The 22,061-nt window shown below is 54.1% G+C and overlaps 1 protein-coding gene across 5 annotated transcripts; it reads right to left on the reverse strand.

Annotated features, from left to right (window-relative positions):
• Positions 1 to 6: 6 nt before the first annotated feature.
• PHKA1 (phosphorylase kinase regulatory subunit alpha 1) lies at positions 7 to 21,386 on the reverse strand. Of its 5 annotated transcripts, XM_064712884.1 has the most exons (33): positions 21,073 to 21,386; positions 20,811 to 20,969; positions 20,284 to 20,331; positions 19,638 to 19,806; positions 19,197 to 19,279; positions 18,941 to 19,021; positions 18,434 to 18,532; positions 18,183 to 18,329; positions 17,806 to 17,859; positions 16,259 to 16,381; positions 16,053 to 16,148; positions 15,202 to 15,309; positions 14,930 to 15,008; positions 14,350 to 14,484; positions 13,202 to 13,311; positions 12,427 to 12,571; positions 11,417 to 11,495; positions 10,919 to 10,998; positions 8,953 to 9,129; positions 8,474 to 8,568; positions 8,170 to 8,309; positions 7,886 to 8,042; positions 7,646 to 7,725; positions 7,370 to 7,448; positions 7,163 to 7,292; positions 6,685 to 6,786; positions 6,173 to 6,288; positions 5,823 to 5,861; positions 4,990 to 5,034; positions 4,567 to 4,737; positions 3,996 to 4,049; positions 3,658 to 3,858; positions 7 to 3,401 (listed from the first exon to the last, which is right to left on the reverse strand). In XM_064712884.1, exons 1-33 carry the CDS (start codon positions 21,148 to 21,150, stop codon positions 3,228 to 3,230), a joined length of 3,633 nt encoding a protein of 1,210 aa, XP_064568954.1. In that variant the 5' UTR covers positions 21,151 to 21,386; the 3' UTR covers positions 7 to 3,227. The 5 variants fall into 5 exon arrangements, with proteins under 5 accessions (XP_064568954.1, XP_064568958.1, XP_064568956.1 ...); XM_064712888.1 differs by lacking the exon at positions 18,183 to 18,329; XM_064712886.1 differs by lacking the exon at positions 5,823 to 5,861.
• Between the last annotated feature and the right edge of the window lie 675 nt (positions 21,387 to 22,061).

Raw genomic sequence — 22,061 nt, forward strand, 5'->3', positions numbered from 1 at the left:
GCCTACTGGTGTTAGTGGCATTTTTATTGGGGTCTCCACGCAGCTCGGGTGGTGTTTATTCTCTAAGAATGTAATTTTAAAAGGCCCGTGGCCTGCACGCAGCCCCCCACGTGGCGCCCGCCCTGCTCAAGGAGCCGCAGCTCAGGAGATGCCCGGGCCCCCCGACCCCAGGCAGCTCCTACCGGGTCCCTCGGGTCAGAGGGAGGCGCCGGGCAGGGGCTCGGGCCCTTTAAGGCTCCCCTGACGGGAGCAGGGGTCACCAAGGGAGGGATTAGCCATGATACGAAAGATGTGTGCTAATGTCTTTACAAACAATTCCAAGGGCGAGGGTACCGGTGTTAACGTCTTAGAAATGGGTCTTAATGTTTCTACCCACTTCAAGCCACAGGTTTGTTACAAAACGCAGTTTGATTCCTGAAACAGACAAATAGGTCCACACAAGCCTGAGTTTCTGAACTTTGGGGGAAAATGACAGGCTCGAGGGGAGAATATGTGGTAGACCGTTTGGGAAGGCTGTACCTTCCCAGTATCTCAGCAAATGGGCTAAGGAGGAGGGCAACAAGCACCTGGGAGTTTAAGATAAAAGGAAGCTGCACTTTCTGAAACCTAGAGAGAGAATATCCCACAGGCTGATGTCCCAGTGGACTCTCTCCCTTTACTTGAATAAAGTTGCAGGACTCCTCTGTCTCCTTTATGGACACTGGCTTTTCATAGCGTGATCTTCCCTACAACCACATATACAGAAGAGCTTCTGCCCCAAGAGACCACCTGGCTTTGAGGCCAAACCAACCTGGACATCAAAAAACACAGGCAGGCACAGAGGAAAACATCTGGCTTCGGAGCCAGCCATATCCACAGTGGAGTGGCTGACTTTTGCCTGGCAGCCGCCCCTGCACTCACGCACAGCCAGCCCAGGGTGCACCACAGGCTACGTGGGCTGAGAGTGGTGCATGACACGGGCACTGTCACCCTGCCAGCTCGAGAGAAAAGTACAGCTGCTGTCCATCACCCTCTCGGAAGGAGCTCAGGCTGTGACATCTACCTGCCAGAATCCACATCTTCTGTGCTTCCTAGAGTGGATGTGGCTCCTCAGACAGAGCTCCCATGAAACCGCACAGCCATCCAAGGCTCTGGGTGCAGGGACTGCCAGAGCCTTTCACTGGGAAGCATGGCAGTGGTGAGAACAACTGTGTTCAGTGTGGCCAAGATCTGCCCACCCTCGGGGCTCAGCTATGAGAGGATGTAGAAAGATTAAGGGGCATAAGGGAGTCTGAGAAAGACTCGTAGAACCAGGCTCTGCCCTGCCTCACAGGAACAGCCACCCCAGAATACACAGGTTCAAGGGGATCCTGTATGCTTCCTTGCCAGGTGAAAGCAGTAACTTAAAAGGAGTGGGTGGAGGCAAACCCCCTCCTTGCCCACCTTGCTTCTCCACATGCCTCTCTACAGCAGGTATGGACCTCTCCTGTGGAAGGCCAAGCAATGGATGATCAGGATGTTAGTCCATCTACATCAGAGGTGTTGCCATGGCTGTGACACCCCCAGACCATGTCCACCTTTACAAGAAAGATGGGTTACAGTTGTAGGTGACTCCTTTCTGAGGGTCCAATGTGCCACACAGACAGTCCTCTTAGGGAAGTCTGCTGCCTTCCTGGGGCCCAGGTTAAGCACAGCACTAGGACACTTCCCAGCCAGGTTCAGCTTCAGACTGTTATCCACTGCTGCTCTTCCATGTGGGTGGCAATCAAACTGCAACACACAGTCCAAGGGCAATCAAAGGAGACTTCAGGGCCTGGGGATGGTTGGTAAGGGATTCTGGAACACAGTTTCTTTCCTCTGTCCTTCCAGTTGTGGTCAGTGACATTGAAAGAGATGGACTCAGTCTGCTGAATATATGGCTTGGTGGCCGATGTCACTGCCACAATTTCAGGTTTTTTAATGCTTTTTCTAACGAAGCATGCTGCGGTTAGATGGGATCAACCTTTCCCAAAGGGAAAGAGGATCTTTGCTCAGAGCTTTGCTCACAGACAGCTGTAAACCAGTCTTGGAGGGGGACATAGATGATATCAGGCTGGCCTGTGACAAGCCGTGGGACATTGCACGGTCAGGGGGTGCAAGTGAGAGTTCTTGGCCTGTTGCTCAACATGCTGAGTGTACTGGAGCACACCTGAAGTCTTAGGGAGGTGAACTAGGGAGCCAAAAGGGAACCCCACTTCCTAAAACCACTTTGTGGCATGTGTGCCTGATCCTCATTAGTCCAACTGCACCATCCTGAGTGGGGGCTGACCTGCATGGTAGATTAGAGCAGGGATCTGCTATGTCCCCATCCTTCTCTGTGCCAGGCTGTGGGAGATGGAACAGAAGCCAGAGATGAGCATTAAAAGCATGGTTCTGATTGCAGAGGTAACACCGAGTAGCCAGCTCAGAGCTGTTTCACAGGGCATGAGAACTCAAGGAACCTGCCACTTGGCCACTAGAACCACTGCCAGGGATAGAGTAGATGGCACATAAGGGCTGCCACTGGCATGTCCCAGCTAGCCAGAAGCCCTGTACTAGCAGCTTGGAGGTAAAAGGGATCCTGGCTACCATAACCTCCCCAGCTCTGTACACAGGACACCCAGCGGGGGATGATGGGCTGCCTGCTACCAAGCAGCACAGCTGGGGCTGGGCTGGACCATATTGATTTTGGATGTGCTGGGAGAAAGGCTCAGGCACCATCCCCTATTCCTCTAGCAAAACTTTTCCATCAGCAGCAGGAAGAGCAAGAGCCTCAGCCTGCACTATCATAAATCCTGCAGATTTGGAATAATAAGCAGCACAGAAGAGGTTAAAAACTGCAAACCTGTTAGAGACAGGGAGAGTTTGAGCTGGTCAGAGAGCATGGTAATGCAGAGCACAAGAGTCTGGTCAGGGGAACCCTTTCCAACTCCCTCAAACAGAGGTCTTTCCAGGGATGATGAATCAGGAGGAGTCATGCAGACAGAACCTTCTAACACAAGCACGCTTCAAAGCTCAGCCTTTCCTTTGCTCTGCAGGCCACACAGGCACAGGTCAGTTTAGGACACATGCGTCCTGTGGAGTTCCTCAGAGGGCTGCTCACCCACCAAGAGGCAAGGGCTGGGAGGAGAGATGCAGACTGCCTTGCAAACTAACCTAGTGTTCATCTTTACAAGCTGTATGAAACAACCATCCCAGAGCACCCGCAACCCAGTGAAGAGCTGCAAGAGCTACTGCATGGAGCAGCCATCTGTGGGCAGAAAGTCGTACACGTACAAGGCCACCGACTTGGACAGGTAGGTCATGGTGCCAAACCGGCCGCTTGGTGCACTGTCATACAGCAGGCTGCAGATGCCTGTCGAAGGATCCCTCTCCAGCATGTGCTCATCAGCACCCAGGGCTTTCTGGATTTTGGACAGAGAAGCAGAGAGACATCATTAGGAAAAAGGGCAATCCCGTTATCAGCTTCCATCCCAAGTATTTTCTGTTGCACTCAGTGTGACACATTGATGATGAGGAGTGGGAGGAAGACACTATTGCTTTGCTGTGCCCCATGAACACAACAGGGAAAACACACAGGGCTCTCCAAGTGGGTGAGCCTGAGCCCTGCACAGGTATGGGGAATGTAGCCAGCAGCCCTGGGTGAGGCCTGGCCCCTACCTGCTCCTCATAGAAGAGGTCATTTGCTATGTGCAAGATCTTTTCCACAGCTATGATGCCACCAATGGTGTGCACCTCCATGTCCACCAGCATGGTGAGCACTAAGATAGCTTCCACCAGCAGCTGCCTGTACTCTGGCTGGGGCACACGGTTGAGGACAGATTCCACATGCACAGCAAACTTCATTTCCCCTGGAGTCATCTGTGAGGAGGTAGAAAGAAGTGTACCTAAAGCACTGTATTACCTGCTGAACTCCTGAGCTATGCTGGGCAATCACCCAGGGTAACCAGCACGCAGCAACCCATGTGCCCCATCCCGCATTCACATGAACCTCCTACCTCTCTGGTTGTTGAAGAGGGAAGAACAAAGCCCTCCACAGAGAGACCATGGCACTGCAGAACAAGAAGGAGAGATCATGGTTATGGCTTGGAGAAGCATCATGCTAAGATACATAGGTCCAGCCCATGAACTCTCTCCCACTTGAGCACTGGTGCATGCTGCCCATACACCTCAGCACCACCTCCTGACTCCATATAGCATCACTCCTTTGCCATCAGTTCAGCATCAGCCAGAGCCCCCTGCATGGGGCTCTGCTCCCTGGCTCACCATGCTGAGGATCGGCTGTGCCCAGATCACCTTCAGCTGTGGCTCCAGCCATGCATTTGTCTGCTTGACGCATGAAGCACCTGAGCAGTTCCCCTCTGCAAGGTAAAGGCTGAGGCACGTCCTACAAGACTATAAGGCAAGTGCACGTCTTCTACAGCTTTCCAAGGTCAGCTGCAGGCCTTGTCCCTGAAGCATTTATCTACACAACATCAGGGACCAGCCCTGAGTGCCTAAGTCCCCTTGGCAAGGCTGGTGCCTGGGACCAGAGGCTCACATGCATGGAGAGGCACCAGTCTAACTCACCTTCTGCAGGACCTTCCAGACCTTCTGGTAGAAGCCCACAGGGACACGGTTAAGGGCCCCATCCAGCCGGCGCCTCCGCTGCCACTGGCCCTGCCGGCTGTCCGTAGTGCCCTGGTCTTCTAGCATCCTTGAAAAGGAGTCCTTGCCCAGCAGCTCTGTGTGCCCAGCAGACTGGACAGACAAAACAAGAACCACAGAGACTGCTGCAAAGTTAAATATCCCACAGAAATGCAGCCTGCTGCTGCTCAAGAGTTTCTTGTTTGAAGTTCTCCAGCCTCATTCCCAAGACAGAGCTGCTACCCCTGCCCCCAGCAAAGCCCACCTTACAGCCCCAGCTCCCTGTAGCATCCCCCAAAGCACAGCTCCTTCCTGCAACCACAAACAAGACAGACCCCATGTATGCAGCCAACAAACATAAGTTACCAGAGAGGACCTGAGGGTGGTGTCTCCAGACTGCAAACTGAGGGGCTGAAGGAGAAAGGGAGAGATGGAAATGAGACCATGCCAGAGCAGGGCAGCAGTCACAGCAAACAGAGCAGCAGCAGCACAGATCACGGTCAGGTGCCAGGGCAGTTATCCCAGGGCCAGGGCTGACTGGAGACAGAGGGAGTTTTGAAAGGAAAGCTGCAGAGGGCTGCACATGCCAGAGCCACAGCAGCACTGGGTTTGCACTGGCCTGCACACAGGACTGCTACTGCTCTGCTGGCTTGCTCGTATGGGCAGGGATTTAGTCTTGAGCAAACAGAAGGACCAGTAGGAAGGCCACTGCCCACAGACAACCCTGTGTGATGTCAGGTTTCACACTGCAGCAAGTTGGTCCTAACTGCTGCATCAGCCTGGCCCCAGCAAGCTCTGTCCTCTGTCTCTTTGATGACAAGATGTGTTCTAGAGCTCAGGACTCCTCCCGCACATAGGCACAAGAGGAGATCATTGACATTTGTAGCTGACCACAGGCCTCCTTCGCCAAAGAAATAGCTGGGGAAGCTGCAGGCAGGATCCAGTGAACTGTCCAGCAGAGTCACTACTGGTCATGGCACTGGCAGCATCAAGCCATCCTGCTCAGCAGATTTTGTGGGTATAATGGAATGTTTTTGAGCACAGCTCCCAGCTGGCTATAATGGCAGTTGCTTAGAGGGGAAGCCAACTCATTATTGCAGTAGCTGAGGGAAGCTTATTGACTTGTGCATGCAGGGAAGCTGCCCTGGTGCATGGCATGAGGGGCAAAAGCTGAGGCTGCAGGACCAGGGAGGCTTCACCTTACTCCCAGGCAGAGACTGCCTACGTTTATCCAGTTGCTGCAAGAGAAGAACAAAATGAAAGTTCTGCTGTTGGAAGATGCCCACCAAGATGCTGGCCACACCTGGGACACCACATGGTCCTCCTCACCCCTGCACCTTCTCAAGCACCCCTGTGCTCCCACTGAATTGCCAAAGCAACCCCTACCCACTACCAGATTCACCCCAACTTTCCCCTCAGGACAGAACTGCAGACAAAATTAGCTCCTGGAAGCATCTGTGTCTCCCACTCTTCCATCAGCTCTGTCTGGTTTGTAGCTGGTTTTCACCCACAAGACCTGTCGTGAGTGGCCTGCACCACCTGCCCTCACCTGTTTGATTTCACTTTTCAGCCTGACGAGGCCAGTGCGCTCAGGCCTGGTGGTCCCGACAGCTTCCATGTCACAGATGGAGACAGCAGTGGTGAGCGACGAGTCCACTGAACGCACTGGTGGGGAAGAGAGGTCTAGAGTGGGCAACATTACTCAAGGCATGGCCATCCCTCGTCCCTCATTGCTGCCCGGGACCTCTGCATGACCTTGCCCTCAAACATGATAGCATCACAGATCCATGAGCACAGTACAGAACTGCTTCAATTTAGATCCAACCAGGTCAAGTGTCAAACTAAGCAAAGCTCAAATAGCCATGAGATTCGGGACTGATCCCAGAAATAACTCAGCCTCATCCTTATGAAAGGCAGAACTTCCTGCTGGACCCCTCCAGTACTGAAGCATCTGTGCTGAACATGGGGGAGAACAGGGACAGCGCTCAAAGGTAGGAACACGTAGATCTGGCCATGCTGTGCACTCAGCTTTGCCCTGAGATGGTCTCTGCTGCAACTCACCACTCCTTTCCACCCCAAACTCCTTGCCAGAAAGGATGTGGTAGAGGAGACTCTTCATGTCTGATGGGCTGAGATTCATCAGGTTCTCCGTGGCTTCTCCAGCTGGAAAGAAGAGAACTGTGATTTTGTAGCCTACCTCACAGTCCTCCTAGGACATTTCTACCCTGCATGCCATTCTGTGACCAAGGGGAGCACTGGTACAGGAGCTCATCCAGCAACAACATATACTAGGCTCCTGATGTTGCCTATAACATGGACTCTTCCCATGGCTAGCCCAACACATGCTGGGATGGAGACTGCAGTGCAATCACTTGTTTGTACTGCTCAAGAACATGTCCAGCTGCAGACACTGGCACTTCCATGCAGGGTCTTGTCCTAGCCTGAGCTGCCCACTTTTAACAGTACTACTTTTTGGCTGACAGAGCCCTAAGCATCACAGCACCTACCCCAGCAAGGGTGTTGTCTCTGCCACATGTACCTGAACAATGCAGGGAGTGTGCCAGCTCTGTTGCCATCACCTGGATGATGAGCCCGATGCGGATGCGGAACATCTCAGCAAACAGTGCAGGCTGTGTGCGTATGTACATGGCTAAGTACACCATGATCTCCTAGAGGGACAAAGGAGGTCACCTCACTGCTGCTCACCAGGGCAGATACCCAGCTTTAGGCTCCCCTGACACCTCACCTGGGTAAGGATAGACACACTGAGGTTCTTCTCACTGGCTTCATCAATAAGGTGAACAAGTTCCTCATAGGGTATCGGGCTGGGGTGTGGACAAACAGCAGAGCAGGTGAGAGGCAGCAGAGCAAACTTTGCATACCCCCAGTCTGTACAGCCTCAAGAGAAGAGATATAGGCTGGGGACAGCCACCCAGGACCACTCCTGCCCACGGACCCCAGAGCAGCAGGCTCACATCCAGACCCAGCCCAACATGCTTCGGGAGAGGGGTGCCACACTCACGTGGAGATTGTTTTCTCACGTGGCTCTGGGGGTAGCCCCACTGTCAAGTGTTTCTGGTGAGACAGGAGGTCAGTACAGGCCTGGGGACAGAAAGGCAGCTGCTGTCAACAGCTGAGGGTTTGGGGGCTCAGCACAAGGCAGAGGGAGACAGAGCTGATGCAGCCATGGTTCTCCTGCTCACTCTGCTGCCTCCTCCCTGACAGACCTCAGCCTGTTAGAGGCTGGCTGTACAGCTGTTACCTCATCCAGAGCTTCAACTTTCTTCTTGAGGATACCAGAGATGTAGCGAATCAGGGCCCACTGGCGTGTCTCCCCCACCCGCACATACAACTCAGTGAGGAGCTCCTTGATGGTGGGGCCAGGCTCACTATCAAGCCCTGTGTGCCACTCGGGTCCCCTGTGAAGATGAAGGAGGTGCTGCGTTATGTCCAGAAATTTGTCTGTCACAGCTCCCTGGCAGGCCCCCTGGGCTGTGCCAACCCCTCTATGCACAGTGAGCCCTCAGGACACAGAGATCATCCTACTTGAGGATGTGGAGCATGTAAAGGATGTCTGCTTGTTCCTGCAGCGTGGGGCAGATGCGCAGCTGGTCCACCAGTGCCTTGCAGTCCACATTTCCATCCTCATCACGTGGCAAGTTCATCTCTGCATAGAGCGCGTGGCTCTGGAGGAAGGGAGACCTGTGCTGATGATTAGCATTACCAGCACCCTGCACCAAATGGACCCATGCATATTCTCCCTCATCAAACAACAGGACTTCCCCTTGCAATCCTGCAAGGACACTTTGGCTATAGCTGAAAGGAAAGCTCTGGGAGAGACAGAACTCACCTTGCCATCCAAGTCATGCTGGTGGAGTGAACTCAGAAGCTTAACTGACTGCTGTGATGCCTGGAAGATCCTGCTGGGGACATACATCCCAACATCTAAAAAAAACCCCCACAGGTTGGCAGAGATACATCTAGCCCCAGTCACCACAAACTACCTCAGACACTGACACCGCTCCCCAACCAGTCCTTGCAGAGAAGTTGGCTATGGGAGAAGCAGTCCCTGTCCACCCATTCAGAGGAACACCGCAGGGAGCTGCCATTCTTTATTGAGTTTTCATGGGGCTGCCCAGGCACCAACTCCAAGACACTCCATGGTCAGGACTAACATGATCAACATGAAGTGCCTTTGCCCAGGTAAAGGCTTAGTTTCTCTGCAACCCACGGGAACCCTAGCATCATACAGCTGTGAAAGCTCCCAAAGCACTTCAACCTCATCCCTGGGCCTCAAGGGAAGATGTGGAGGGTGTTGGAGTTACTCACTCTGGACATGCAGGTCCTTGGCCTTGGATGCCAGGGACATGAGGTCACGGGTGGTGTGGACAGCAGCCCTGAAGCGGCTCAGCCCTCCCCGCTGGGTGGTCGGAGGCAGGTTTGACTGCGGAGTCGTGCGTTGCAGCAGGTGATCCAGATACTGAGCAACCTCATCGTCAGTGTCCTCTGGAAGGGAAAGCAGCAGAGCAGGAGTTCAGCCACTTTGAGTCATAGCACCAAAGGCCCAGAGAGCTCCCACCTGTAAGAGAAAGCTTTGCTGGCTGCACAGAGTGACAATGTAGGGCCAGTGCTGGCAGCCAGGTAGACTAATGGACAGTGCCAGCAGCCAGACACACAAAGCACCCCTGTTCCTGCACGACTCCTGCCTAGGACACTGCCTGCCCTAAACTGGGGCTCTCTCCATGTCCCACATTGACAAAGGAAGAAACAGCATGTTGCTGCAGCATGTCTCTGATCCAAGCCTGTGCAAGGACAGGAACACCCCACTCAAACCCTGCAGGAAAACCCTCACACTCCTTCTCTCCAGGGAAGAAGTGGGGAGGTACAGCCAGAGGCAGCTTGTCCAAGCAGAGACCACTTACAAGCACCCAAGCACAGCAAGGGCATCGTCCAAGCAGGACTCCAGCAAGGGAGCAAGGCAAGGTGGGTTTGCAGCAGTTATTTGTAAGTTGGAGTTACAGGAAGAGTTATGGTTCCTGCCTTGCTCTTTGCCCAGCTTCAAGCAGCTCCCAACACCACATCAGGATCACCAGAGGCACCATGCACTAACAGCAACATGGAAGACGGTGCTCAGAGGCCAGGTCTCTGCTCAGTCAGGAGATAAAAGTGAGGGGATGTCCCTGGGGGGCAACTGCCCCAGATAAAACACAGATGTCAATGCACTAACAGTGGGCCAGGGCAAAGTTATGCTGCTCTCCAACTGGCAAGCTCAGAGATGTGTTGGGCCCAGGAGACAAGCTGCTGACTGCACCTGAAGCAGCATGGCATCCCCTTTCCACCCCTTAACAGCATGCCTTGTGACAGTGCCTGAAGGCTAGGCTGGAAAAATCCTCTAAGCACCAACCTGGCTGCAGCATCTGACCACAGGAAATCTAAAATTTAGCATCTTTGAGATGCTGGTGAAAGGCCAGGCAGATCCTCCTACTGGAGCTGGGAGGCAAAACAGACACCTTGGACAAACCCTGATGCAGCCTGTAAGGAGGCTGCAGATGAAGTGAGAGAAAGGCAAGAAAAATGAGCATTCAGAGTCCCAGCAGTGCATTCACTGGCTGCAGGAGCTGCAGAAGTAAAACAGATAGTGGGAAGGCTGATGATGACCAGTGCTAGGTCACACAGGAGATGTCCGGAGGCCTGCTTGAAAGGGGAACAGCAAAACTTGCACCCTGCATGGTCCCAGCACAAGGTGGGGGTCCCTTATGCTGTGATGGGCCAAAGCATTCTCAGGTACTCTCTATACAGCAGTGAGGCTTCAATTTGGCACTCACGGGAGTAGCTCTGCCCAGGGGAGGGGCAAAGGCTTTGGGAAAAAACAGAGATTAATTAGGTGGCTCTTCCCCACCACCTTGGTCACTGTGCTATCACCTTCTGCACTGCCATTTATGCATCAAAGACCCTCAGCCACATCTCCCAAGCTGAGGCAGGCTGCCAATCCTTTATCTCTTCTCCACATAGCAGCTTATGAAGGTCAGAGCTGCTCATTCCAGACAAGGTTGACAGAGAGCCAGATGGGAACATGGTGAAAACCCAAGCACATGAAGAACACAGCGGTGTATGCTGGCAGGGAGGTTGGGTGCTATGGTTGTAAGGGTGAGTTAGGCATTTGCTGCCCCACAGCAGTGACTGGCCTGTTCTCCCTTACCATCCTCTGCTATCTGCAAGCCATGCAGCCACTCCTAGGTGTCTAGCTTCTCAAAGCTGTCACTGCTGAGCCTGTAACTCATGGCAAAGACCTTACCCTCTGGCCCAGGGTCCATAAAGCTGAGGTGCGTTCGGCATGATGTTGTCAGGAACTCCGACAATTTACCAGTCTGAATTCTGGGCAAGAGATAGGAAGGTCACATGGAGAGGGAAGGGGAGGTGATACCCTTGGCTTTACCTCCTGGCTCCTGCCCTTTGATGGGGAGAGACATGTTCACCAGGAGCATTCACACACTGGTGTCTACTTTAGTTGCCTGCAACTCTTTCAGCTGTGGGTGGGCATGGAAGGGCTGCCCAAAAGCTATTAGAGAAATCCTGTAGCCATGGATTTGATGACATGAAGAGCCATGTCCTCTCTTTCATCTCCTCTGTTGGGACTGTAGCCCTAGGGAACGCTGATAGCCTAGCACACCCCAGTGTATCTTCCCCAGCTTGCTCCCCCACACCCTATGCTCTGCCCAGCAGGTATCCTCATAACCAGGCTCTTGGAGGCCATGAGCCCTCTCCCTACTGCACTGCAGGAAGCTGCACTCACCTTGCTCCACCAAAATACCCATCCTGCAGCTTCTGCAGCATTGCCAGCACCGTGGGATGCACACTGCTGCTGGTTTCATCTGTGTGGAAGATGCACAGGCAGTCAGGCCCTCACGCTCAAACTCATCCCCAGAATGTAACCCAGGACTAGGTGAGCATTCAGACACCCAAAGCACCATGGCCAGACCCTTACTCTGGGGTATGTGGTCAGGCTGTGGTACCAAAAGCACCACCCAAAAAGGGAAATTCTGGACTGTCCAGGCTGGATTCAAGGAAAACCATGCCAGGATGCACTCCAGGCTCCACAGATTTCACCTTTGGCTGAAGCAGACAGTACCAGACAGCAGCCCCTAACAGCCCCCTGCTCTGTCTCTGCCTTTCACATAATGAAGCAGAGGAGTGGGCTGCTGTCGAGGTCAGGAGACACCACAGCAAAAGGCACACTCGAGAAATTAAGGGGATTTTAAATACACAAGGAGAGACAGAAAGGCCTTAAAGCAGAACAGTCACTTTCCTACACCGGGCTCATAGTAACCTGTGAGCTGCGGCAGGCAAGCCAATTCTACTCTGTGCCTTTGCTCCTTCCGGTTTACTGTTTTCCCCTCTCTGTTGACTAGGAAAGCCTTTAGCAGGTGCTCAGTCTTAGGGAAGAGTCAAGACACAGAAAGAGCACCAAGAACACTTCTACAGAGAAATTGTGGTTTTGGTGTTGCTCCCAAAAGGCCTTCCCACAAGGCTATTTGCCTGGAGCTCGAATATGTCTGTGCCAGCAAACCTGCTTGAGCTGCAGGTACTAGTGCCTGACAGACAACCCTGTTAGCTGCCAGCCAGCTGCCCACTCAACATGGCTCCTCTGAGCAGTAAGCTCTGCACAGGACACTACTGACTGCTCCAGCCTCACCATGTCCCTGTTATTGAGATGGTCACATATTTGCCCACCCCCTTCCTACTGCAGAGCTATTTCCCAGGGCTGCTCTAAGCAAATGTCTTGTCACGCTGGAGCATCTATACCGAGCATGGTGTGGGAGATGGGGAAGGTGATGGTTGGTCGCCCAGTCATCCTCCACCGGCTGCACAGGTAGGAGAGGTCCGTCCTCAGCATCTCCACAATCATCTTGTTGTCAAGAGCCAGGTAGAACTGCTGCTGGTCTATAAACTGTGAGGACACAAGAGACATGATCAGCCCTACATGTAGTCACTAGGTCCTTATGGTGCCACCTATGTCTTCCCACAGGCACACAGTCAAGCTAGCCATGCTGTGCCCCCAGAGGGCATGTGCCTTTGCACTAACAGCTCATCCCTTACTTGGCAGGTGCTAGTACAGCCCAGCAAGGGACCCTCAAACCCCAGGGCAGCTACTGGCCACTAACAACTAGGGGGACATAACTAACACCATAGCTCAGCAGCAGCAGCATCCAGCCCCCCACAGTGAGTCCATGTTGTGCCTGTTTCAAGTGCATACACACTCCCCATAGTGCTAGGTTTGGATTACTGCTTGTTCCCTGGACACACGTCCCTGGCCTGTCATCAGCATCCTCCTGGTGTTCTCATCAGGGTGAGCAGAGATTTTCATCCAATACTGATCATTAAAAGGCTCAAGCTGTCCCAACATCCACACAGCCAGGACCACCAACTGTGCTCCCTCATGCCACAGAGTTGGACTACTCCACACTCCCAGGCTGTTTAGAGAGTGTATCTTAGAACGAGTATCCAGCCATCGAAGAAACTTCCTGCCCAGTTTCATATCACAGAATAGCTAGGAATGAGCCTCTGCAATGTCACTCACCTGTGGGGTAAAGGTAAAAATGCTCTTCCTAATTTTGTAGAGCTTGGAGGTCCCAAGGACACCCATATGCCGGTAGGGCCGTCCAGTAAGGCACATCTGCTTGTTACGGCCTGGGAAGGCAGGGAGAGGAGTTTTTAGTACAAGACTTCTCATGAAAGGGCTGCAGCAGCAAGCAGTGCCAAGCATCTTGTTACCAGCCAGCAGGGAAATGCTGGTTTGAAGCTGGGATGTCCCAGAACTGTGTGTCAAACTGGTACAGTTCTAAGGGACAGTAATTCTGTCCCCAGACCTGCCCAGAGGGGTAGAGACATGGTGAAACAGCAACCCACAGCCTGTCCTGACTTCTGCAGTGTCACAGCTTCTGGTCTTTGGGCACGTCCGAAGCCGGAGCAGTGCTAGGGGTGCCCGTCTGCATAGGGCTGGGCCCCCTAAGCTGACAGCTCTATCAGCATTCCAATTGCTCCTGGATGACTCCCAAGGCCCAGGATGGTGCAGCAACAGCATTACCCCTTGCTTGTCAGCTCTGGCAGCTGCCAGGCTGTTCCCCCTGCCCATGTCACACTTGGCCTTTTGGTGGCCTAAATTAGCTGCCAAATTAAATCACAGCAGATCAGGTGTCTCCTTTGGCCCAGGCTAAATCTCTGGCTCCTGCAAAACAAACCCCATGGCCAAGGGCTTGCAGCATCAAGGAGCAAGCATGCAGAGGTGAGCACATCCTCCCTTCACACTCAGCCCTGCCCGCCCACCAACAACAGCCATACTGCCTGAGCTCTGGGCCCTCTTTGCCAGGGACAGCCAGAGGACGCTTCCTGGGGTCTGGCTAGCCTCCCCCGTCCAGATCTGAATACAGGAACAGAAGACAACTCCAGCCCACATGAGGTTCAACATCTATCAGTCTCTTGTCTCTTCCTGGAGTGACTGTGCAATTGCAAGCCAAAGCTCTACTCCTGTCACAATCACACTAAACAGCACTGTCTGCCACTTTGTTCCCCTTTGGCATCAGTGGCGTTATCAGGCCTAGAAATGGGCAGCAGAATCCTCATCAGCCAAGCAGAGAGCAGGACATGACTGTCTATGAGCAGGAGTGCCAGGCATGAGACAGAGCCTCCTGCACCCCAATTGCTGCAGGAGCAGGGAGCCCAGCTCACCCAGCCGGGCATAGATGTGGCTGAGGATGCGAGCAGGCTGCACTCTGATGGGGTAGACATCGGCCACAGTCTCCACGTTAATGCCTTCCTTCTGCAGGATTGCCTTGATCTCCTCTGTTTCAGCCAGGATACACACTGTGGATGGAAGACAGTCTCAGTGCAACAGAGGCACAAGGGTGTGTGACAACACTGCCCCATGCCTTTGGGGACACATACAAGGCACCACACCACAGAGAAGAAGCTGTCTGGGGTCCCTTGGGAACCAGTTCCCACTGCAGAAGTCTGCTTTGCTCCTCCTAACACTCTATACACACAAGTCTTCCTCACCAAGTGGCAGGAGGACAATTTTCAACCTCTCTGCAGAGGAGGCTGCAGCAGATGATAGTTTTGTGGGTCAACACAGGATGAAACGGAAGGACTTGCACCCCATCTTCCACCTGCCTTGCAAGGGCTGAGACTGGGCTGTATTGGCAGCAACCCATCAAGCAGAGTCACCCCAGAGGCATCTCTGAATTCTGCCCAGCCAGAGTCCTCCCCACCTGCCAGACTCAGGGGTTTGGGACTGGCTCCTTTCCCTCACCTTGGACCACCACATCAGGTTTAGGGACAGTTGCGAAACGGCGGTTGAGGGGATCTATTTCACCAGGAGCTAGAAACCCCTGTGGAAAAAAAGGTATAAAGAGATTAACATTTTATGGGCAGGGTAGAATGGACGATGCCTACGGACAACTCACCTTTAAGAGGTCCTGGGGGATGGAGGTGACAACTTCCCCATGGTGGGTGGCAGCATTTGCACCTTCCCAGCTCAGAGCCTGGTCCCACAGCCCTCCCCAGCACCCAGGGTGACCCTACCTCAGCCATCAGACAACCCAGGATGTAGAGGGACTGTCCCCACATGTGTGGCAGCTTGCCCATGGGTATCCTATCCACAGTGTGTGGATTCCTGTATTCTTCATCCACCTGGAAGACAAGTCAGGAGGTCAAGAAGGGATCTATAGACACAGGATGCTGAAGGAAGCATCCTCACTGCGTCTTGAAGTCCAGCAGTTCAAGGCTTAAAACAAGGCCTGACAACAGCATTTGTCACGGAGCCAGGTTACATTCCTCCTCTCTTACCATGACTTCCCTGGGCATCTGTGTCAGACAACAGAGCAACTGCTCAAGCCATGTTTGGTTTCTCAGCTCAGGCCATCCCACTAGAACTGGCATGCCCCAGGAGCACCCAGAAATGCTTTCTAATACTGGTGAGGAGCAAATCTCTCCTGGATAACCTGAGCATCAGGAGGCTACTGCTCTTAGCCCAGGCCTACACAAATTCCCTCACCACTGATCTGGAGCTCAGCACCACCTACTCAGCCCAGGTCTGCTTGTCCTGAGCTCTCGGAGCACTCAGTCTCTGAGCAAGCAGACTGTCAGCAAAGAATTCTTGTGTGTGGGAACAAGAAATGCTTTGGGAAAAAACCCAATTTTTATCACAGTTTCATAACAGCTCCAAGCCATCCTTTTTAGACATGAGGTTTCCATGCACTATGTGTGCCCCTTCACTAACAATGTGGGTTAAAACTTAAAACTTAATTATCTGATAATAAGACCAGGAGTTTTAGCACTGGACTTTCATGATCCTTGTGGGTCCCTTCCAATTCAGAATATCCTGTGATTCTGTAAGACACTCCTGCTTTCCACCATAGCTCAGGTTCACTCACCTTATCTGGTGGGACACTGTAGAGCTCTGGCAGCAGGTGTACCCCATTCTTCCCCTTGATAAGAACCCCTTCAAGGGCTTCCCGGTACTCCTGCACCTGAGAAGAGAGCAGAGGAAATCTGCCACCAGCTACCTGCTTCCTTCCTCCACACACTTCTCCTGCCAGGGACTTTTTTCCACTAGCCCAGCAGGTCTCACCTCTCTTACCTGCTCCATGTTTCCACTGAAAATCCCATCAATCATCAAGTATGCCCAGAAGAGAGGCCACTCACACTCAATGTTCTCAAACAGCTTCAGCTCAGCAGGTTCATAGTAGAGGCGTTTGGGGTCCTGTAAGTGACATCAAGGCAGGTGGTATGTGACAGGATCCCCTCAAACTGACAGGGCTTCTCCTCCCTGTGAGACCCTAGCCTCAAATGTTCTCCCAGGCCTTATTTGCAGATGGCCAAGGAAGAGATGAAAAGCAATTTCACCTCCAGCCTCTGTTTTCTCCACTGGACTACCCCCTCCTGAGCCCTCTGCACTGATAATGGAGAGACTTACCCTTCCTGGGGTCTACATCCCCTGTGCCATGCTGGGTTCCCTCTGCCTTGCCTGCTCTGCCTGAGCCTCTCAGCATCTGTCTCCTCCAGCATCATCAAGCTGGCCCAGCCAGGTGAGAGGGCTTGGCCTGGTGACACAGGGCCAGAGAGGTTCCTTCATGGCCCTCCTGCCATGTGGTGCCACTGTGAGCCCAACACAAGGGAAGCTGTCAGGATGAAGAGCGGCCTGCCCAGAGCCCTCCCACCACAGTTCTGTGTGGTGTAGTGCCCTTTCTTCAACCCTCCCTGCTAACTGCTCTGTCTGCTGCAGAGAAGGGAGAGTGTTGGCCTTAGCAGACTATTCAGGCAGAGAGGACAGAAGGAACAGACATCTTCTACCTGGACTCCAGCCATAAGCTTCCAAAATCCCATCTGACTCCAGCTAGCTGCATGCCTCTGCAGGCCCTGCTGCCCTTTCCATGCCTCACAGCTCCCCAGAAGTAAGTAATCCACAACTCTGTATGCTGCCAAAGCTCATAAGCACTGGGAACACTGGATTGGAGATGCTGCTGCTTCTCTCTGGCTCTGGAGGAGAGGCAGCCACACATACTGCCTATTATGGGCTGGTCTGCAGAGGTGCAGCAAAGGAGAAGCATTCAGAAGTACTCAAGACCAAAGGTTACAGACCCAGCAGCTGGTGATGACTTAAGAGTCTCTAAATATCATTTCCTAGTTCAGCAGTTAACAAATGAGACTGCTGCTTACAAAAATTTCTTGTTTTCTCTCCCCAAAGCAGCTAACTCTCCACTTGCTCCCAGGGCCATTCTGACAGTACCCAAGCTGACTGCTGGTCTAGGAGAGACAGAATTAGCTTCGTGACCTCCAGAGCTACCTTGCTTGGGGCTGATGCAGCCCTGGAAGAGCCCACCTCAGCAGGGCTCCTATGCTGGGCACTGGTCCCACCTTCTACCAGACTAAGAAAGACACACCACCGGGTCTCAGGATACAGGCAAAGCCAGTCTCTGGCCATCTGCTATGGGTGTGGGTGGGGCATACCACCTTTCCAATGAGCTCTGGCATTTTGGGAAGCGTTGCCCAGACCCATGACACTGCCTGGGGCTTCTCAGGGCTCATGTCTTCCCAGTGCTCCCTAACACAGCCTTTGTGCTGCATCCAGGCGGGCTGCTGCTTGGCAGTCAAGTTGTGCCAGACAGCAGGGCTGAGGAGCCTCACCTCTTTGGGAGTTCTGTATCCATCCCGGAGGAAGCGGCAGCAGCCATAGCGGCCCTGGAAGGGAGGGAAAGATTTGCTGAGCAGAAGGCACAGTGTGAGGTATCTTGTACTTTCAATGCAGAAGCAGGGGCAGGGTGTTTCCTTCAGCCAAACACCCCCTCCCTCACTCATCCAGCACTCAGGTGCCACAATCACAGCCTGGGGCCACAGCACACAGGGCTGCTTCTTTGCACACCCCTGCCACAGGTCATGGAGACTGGGACAGGACATGCCCCAGCAACTCCCCACAGAACATGTTTTTGGGAAAAAAAAGGGCTACAGCAGTCTGGACTGCAGCTGTCTCCTGGGAACAGTGAGACAAGGGCAGAGATACTCACCTGCAGCTTGGTGATAATCTCCTGCTTGGTGATTTCTACCAGCTCGCTGTCCTCCACAGCAAATGCTGGGTAGGAGATGACAGAGAGCACACTGGCATCCACCTCCTTGGATGTGGAGGCCCTGGGCAGCATTGAGTGGAGGATCGACTGGGCAAAGGGGAAGGCAAGGTGGTTAGGCTGTCAGGCTAACACTGCAAACCCAGTGGATGACAGTTCCTCTGGCAACAGTGTCATGGCCGAGGGGGTCTCACCTGGCAGTGCTGCACTTCATCTGACAGCACCCATATCACTGATTGCGGGCCTCCCTTGGCTCCAAAGAGATCCAGCTCATCCAGTGCCTCCAGGGCAGCCTGAAAGCAGGGTGAGACACAAAGAGACATGTCCTTTACCTTGCTGTTTATTTGTAAGAGCTCTCATTCCATGCTAGTCCCTCTGTGTAAAGCACTGCCCAAATTTAAAGGAATTTGAACCTTGCTGTGGTTGCAGAACATCTCTGGTCAAAATGGGACATCTCCAGACATCAAAAGGGTCCAGGACATTTCTGCCACACACCCCCAATTAACTTTTCATTCCCAGTTCAGGCAAAATCCAGGCTAGAAGGGCACAGTTTTATCCCAGTGCACAAGAAGATAGGTTCCTGGGAACCTATCACTGCATTGAGCCTCAGCAGTTCAACATGCCCAGCCTGCCCTGTCAAAAAGCAGCTCAGTGCCACTGGTGCTCCTCATCCCACCAGCCAGAATTGCTTCCCAGCTCACCTTGGCCATGCCAACAGAACTGGCATTCAACTCGGTGATGCCCTGGTTTGTCTTGTCCCCACGCTCCCATATGCCAAAGTCCTGTGAAGCAGGCACTGTTTCAGAACACACCCAGAAAGCCTTTGAATCCCACCCATCCATGGTGCTCCCAGAACGTGCTGGTGTGGCTCAGGTGGAACCCACAGCTGCTCCTGGACACCAGTGCAGTATCACCACCATCGGAGCACACCCCTCCTCCCCAGCACATGCTACCCACCGCAGTTTTGTAGGCAGCTTCGATGTAGAACACAAGGTTCTGGATAAAGTTGACCTCATCCAAGCTGTGAATTATGTGAAGGCCTAAAGCAGAGGGAAGAATTCACATTATGCTCCAAGCCCACAAGCATACTCAGAATGGGGCTGCAGTAACCCAGGGACGATTCCTCCTCACTGCATGCCTGCCCAACGGGAGCTGTGTCCTAGCTGGCTCCATCTCCACTCCCACCCCTTACTGGGCTGCACTGGGGCTTCAGACAAACGGGCTTTTGGAGAGACCAACATCAAGGAGCCCAAACCCGCCTCAGGAGCATAAGGAAACAGTGGGGGTCACAGAAGTCATTGCAACAGCTTGGTACCCAGGACGCTGCATCCAAACTGAGACTCTGAAGAACCTGAAAAGTAGCATGCTCAAAGCTGCAATGGGAGCCCCCAGCATTACCTGAGGCCGTCATTTGTGCAAGCATGAGGAGGTAGAGGGAGGTAGCATCCATCTGTAGGTGACCCCATTCGTGGTCTCCTACCACGGTGGCACAGGTGTGGGTGTTATATTTGGCATGCAGGCAGTCCCTGGTGCTCTGACTGTACTTGAAGGCCTCTACCTTGTCCACCTTGAGAAGGGCAAAGAGATGCAGGCATTCATTGAACCCTGTCTACAGAGAGAACTGACAGCTCCTGAGCCAAGGGCTGCCCCATGCCATGAGTGGAGCACATGGAGTCACGCCTGGCAGGGCAGAAATTCCGCAACCCCTGGGCTGAGCCCCACTGCCACAGCTGCACCATGCAGAGAGAAAAGGGTTTACCCCAAATGCCCTCAGGAAGGAGGAGCTGTAGAATCCTGCCAGGCCTCATGACAAGGAACAGCTGGCAAAGGCTCCACTGGCTGCCAGCCCACAACTCAGGAACTTCAATCACACCCATGACAGATGCTCACTCAGAACTTATTTCAAGACTTGCTGGAAGGGAGCCTTCCCTCTGCTCATCAAGGAAGGCTGGGGAGAGCTGGGGGAGCTAGGACAATAGCCTCTGTGGTACAGCAGGGCTTTAAGGAGACCACGTGACACTCAGAGTTACTCCCCAGCCCCTACCTGTCTCATCATGCACTGGAGCAGCCCCTGCATCAGCTTCACAACGCTCTGCAGGAACAAGGAAAATAGGTTTGTTAATCCCCAGGAGAAGCCCTGACTCAGGATCAGCTGGCCGCTGACCTTTGTGGGGCTCAGTGTCCGTAATCAGAGCCCCTGCTCACATTTTCACAGCCCCTGGGTGACAGCAGAGGGAAGATTTCTTGGTCTGCCAGCAAGGCCAGGTTGCCATGCTGTGCAGGAGGACAGAGGACATGGCTGCAGGAATGGCTCCCCAGCCCTTGAGAAAACGTCTGTGGCCCCAGATCACCCCAGAGCCAGAGGTCTAGACCCTCTGGTTGGGCTCCAGTGTGGTCTGGGAAGAGCAGGCTCTGACATCCATTCCCATTGCCTCCCCTGTCGGGGGAGAGCGGCGTCCTCGTCCTCAGTGCACTGCCCCTGACCCAGCTGTGACCTGTGGCTGACCAGACCGGGGTGACTGCGGTCCCCGAGTGACACCAGCCCCGCCCCCGGCTCCTGCTCCCTCCTACCTGCTCCAGCTCGTAGGCCTTGGCCTTGTCCTCGTCGCGGTCGGCATTCTTGCGGTAGGCTAGGCCAAGACCCCACACCGCCAGGATGCTGTACACGTTGTCCCGGACCCAGGCGTCCTGGTGGTCGGCGCTGGCGGGGAGCAGCCCCGTCACCGCGTCCTGCGGAGGGGACCTACCGTTCACACACAACTCCCTGGCCCAGCGGCCGGCGGGGCGCGCCGGGGCCCCGGGTCTGCTCCCCATTCCCGGGCAGGGTCCGCACCTGGTGGCGGAGGATGGTCTGCTGCACCAGGCGCCCGTAGCCGTCCAGACGTACACCCGAGTTGCTCCGGCTCCTCATGACGGCGGCTACAGGATGGGAACCGGCACCGGCGGGACGGCACGGGTCCTGTCAAAGCCCCGCCCCGCTCCGCCCCGCGGCACCGCCTGCTCGCTGCCGCCGACGGCGCTACCCGAGCACCGCTACAGCCCCTGAGCGGCCGCCCCACCCGCGCCGCCCGGCGCTCCTCGCCGGCGGTGGCTTCGGTCCACGGGGCGCTCAGTCCCGAGTGGGCAGGACCTGGAGGACATGGAGGCCCCGAGGGCGGGGCGGCGGGGGCCTTCGGCGCCCCCTGCCGGGCCAAGGCCGAGCAACGCTGAGTATGGATACGCGACTGCAAGGACAGACACCCGGACGGACACACGGATAATCACATACACGGACGGAGGCGCGGACGCACGGATAACTGTGCCGGTGTGGAACAGATACACGGACTGGTGTGTGGTGTGGCGCAGGGACGCAGGATGTGTTCGCGTACTGGTGTGAGACTGTACAGACACACCGGCGGACACACCGATAGGTACACGTACCAGTGTGGGTCTGTATGGACACGCACACGTAAGCTAGGTGCAGACACAAAGACACGCATGTGGACAGAGGCATGGAGACGTCCATAGATGTGCACGTAGAAGCATGGGCATGCACACACATGCACACTTACATGAATGTACGCACACATGCACCCTTACAGGTGTGCACACACCTACCTGCACTGGAACACATGCACAGGCAGACTCGTGTGCGCACATACCTCCACACACACACATGTGTACACAGCTATGCTTTGCTTTTCTGTGTGTCCATAGCACACAGAAATACACACGCACATGTGCACCTATGTACGTTCACAGGTGTGCAAACCTGTGGATACCTACAGGTACCCTCACCTATAAGCACACATATGCATAAGCACACAGCCACACTTCCCATGC

Source organism: Zonotrichia leucophrys, chromosome 4A, assembly GCF_028769735.1.
Source record: "Zonotrichia leucophrys gambelii isolate GWCS_2022_RI chromosome 4A, RI_Zleu_2.0, whole genome shotgun sequence".
NCBI lineage: Eukaryota > Metazoa > Chordata > Aves > Passeriformes > Passerellidae > Zonotrichia > Zonotrichia leucophrys.

What these genes read in the sequence shown, in the direction of transcription:
- PHKA1 (XM_064712884.1), bottom strand. Translation starts at nt 21,150, where the DNA reads ATGAGGAGCCGGAGCAACTCGGGTGTACGTCTGGACGGCTACGGGCGC. An exon ending in TCTGGAAGGTCCTGCAGAAG is followed by an intron (nt 4,050 to 4,566) that starts GTGAGTTAGACT and finishes CTTGTTCTGCAG; the next exon opens with TGCCATGGTCTCTCTGTGGA. An exon ending in ACCTCTTCTATGAGGAGCAG is followed by an intron (nt 3,402 to 3,657) that starts GTAGGGGCCAGG and finishes TCCAAAATCCAG; the next exon opens with AAAGCCCTGGGTGCTGATGA.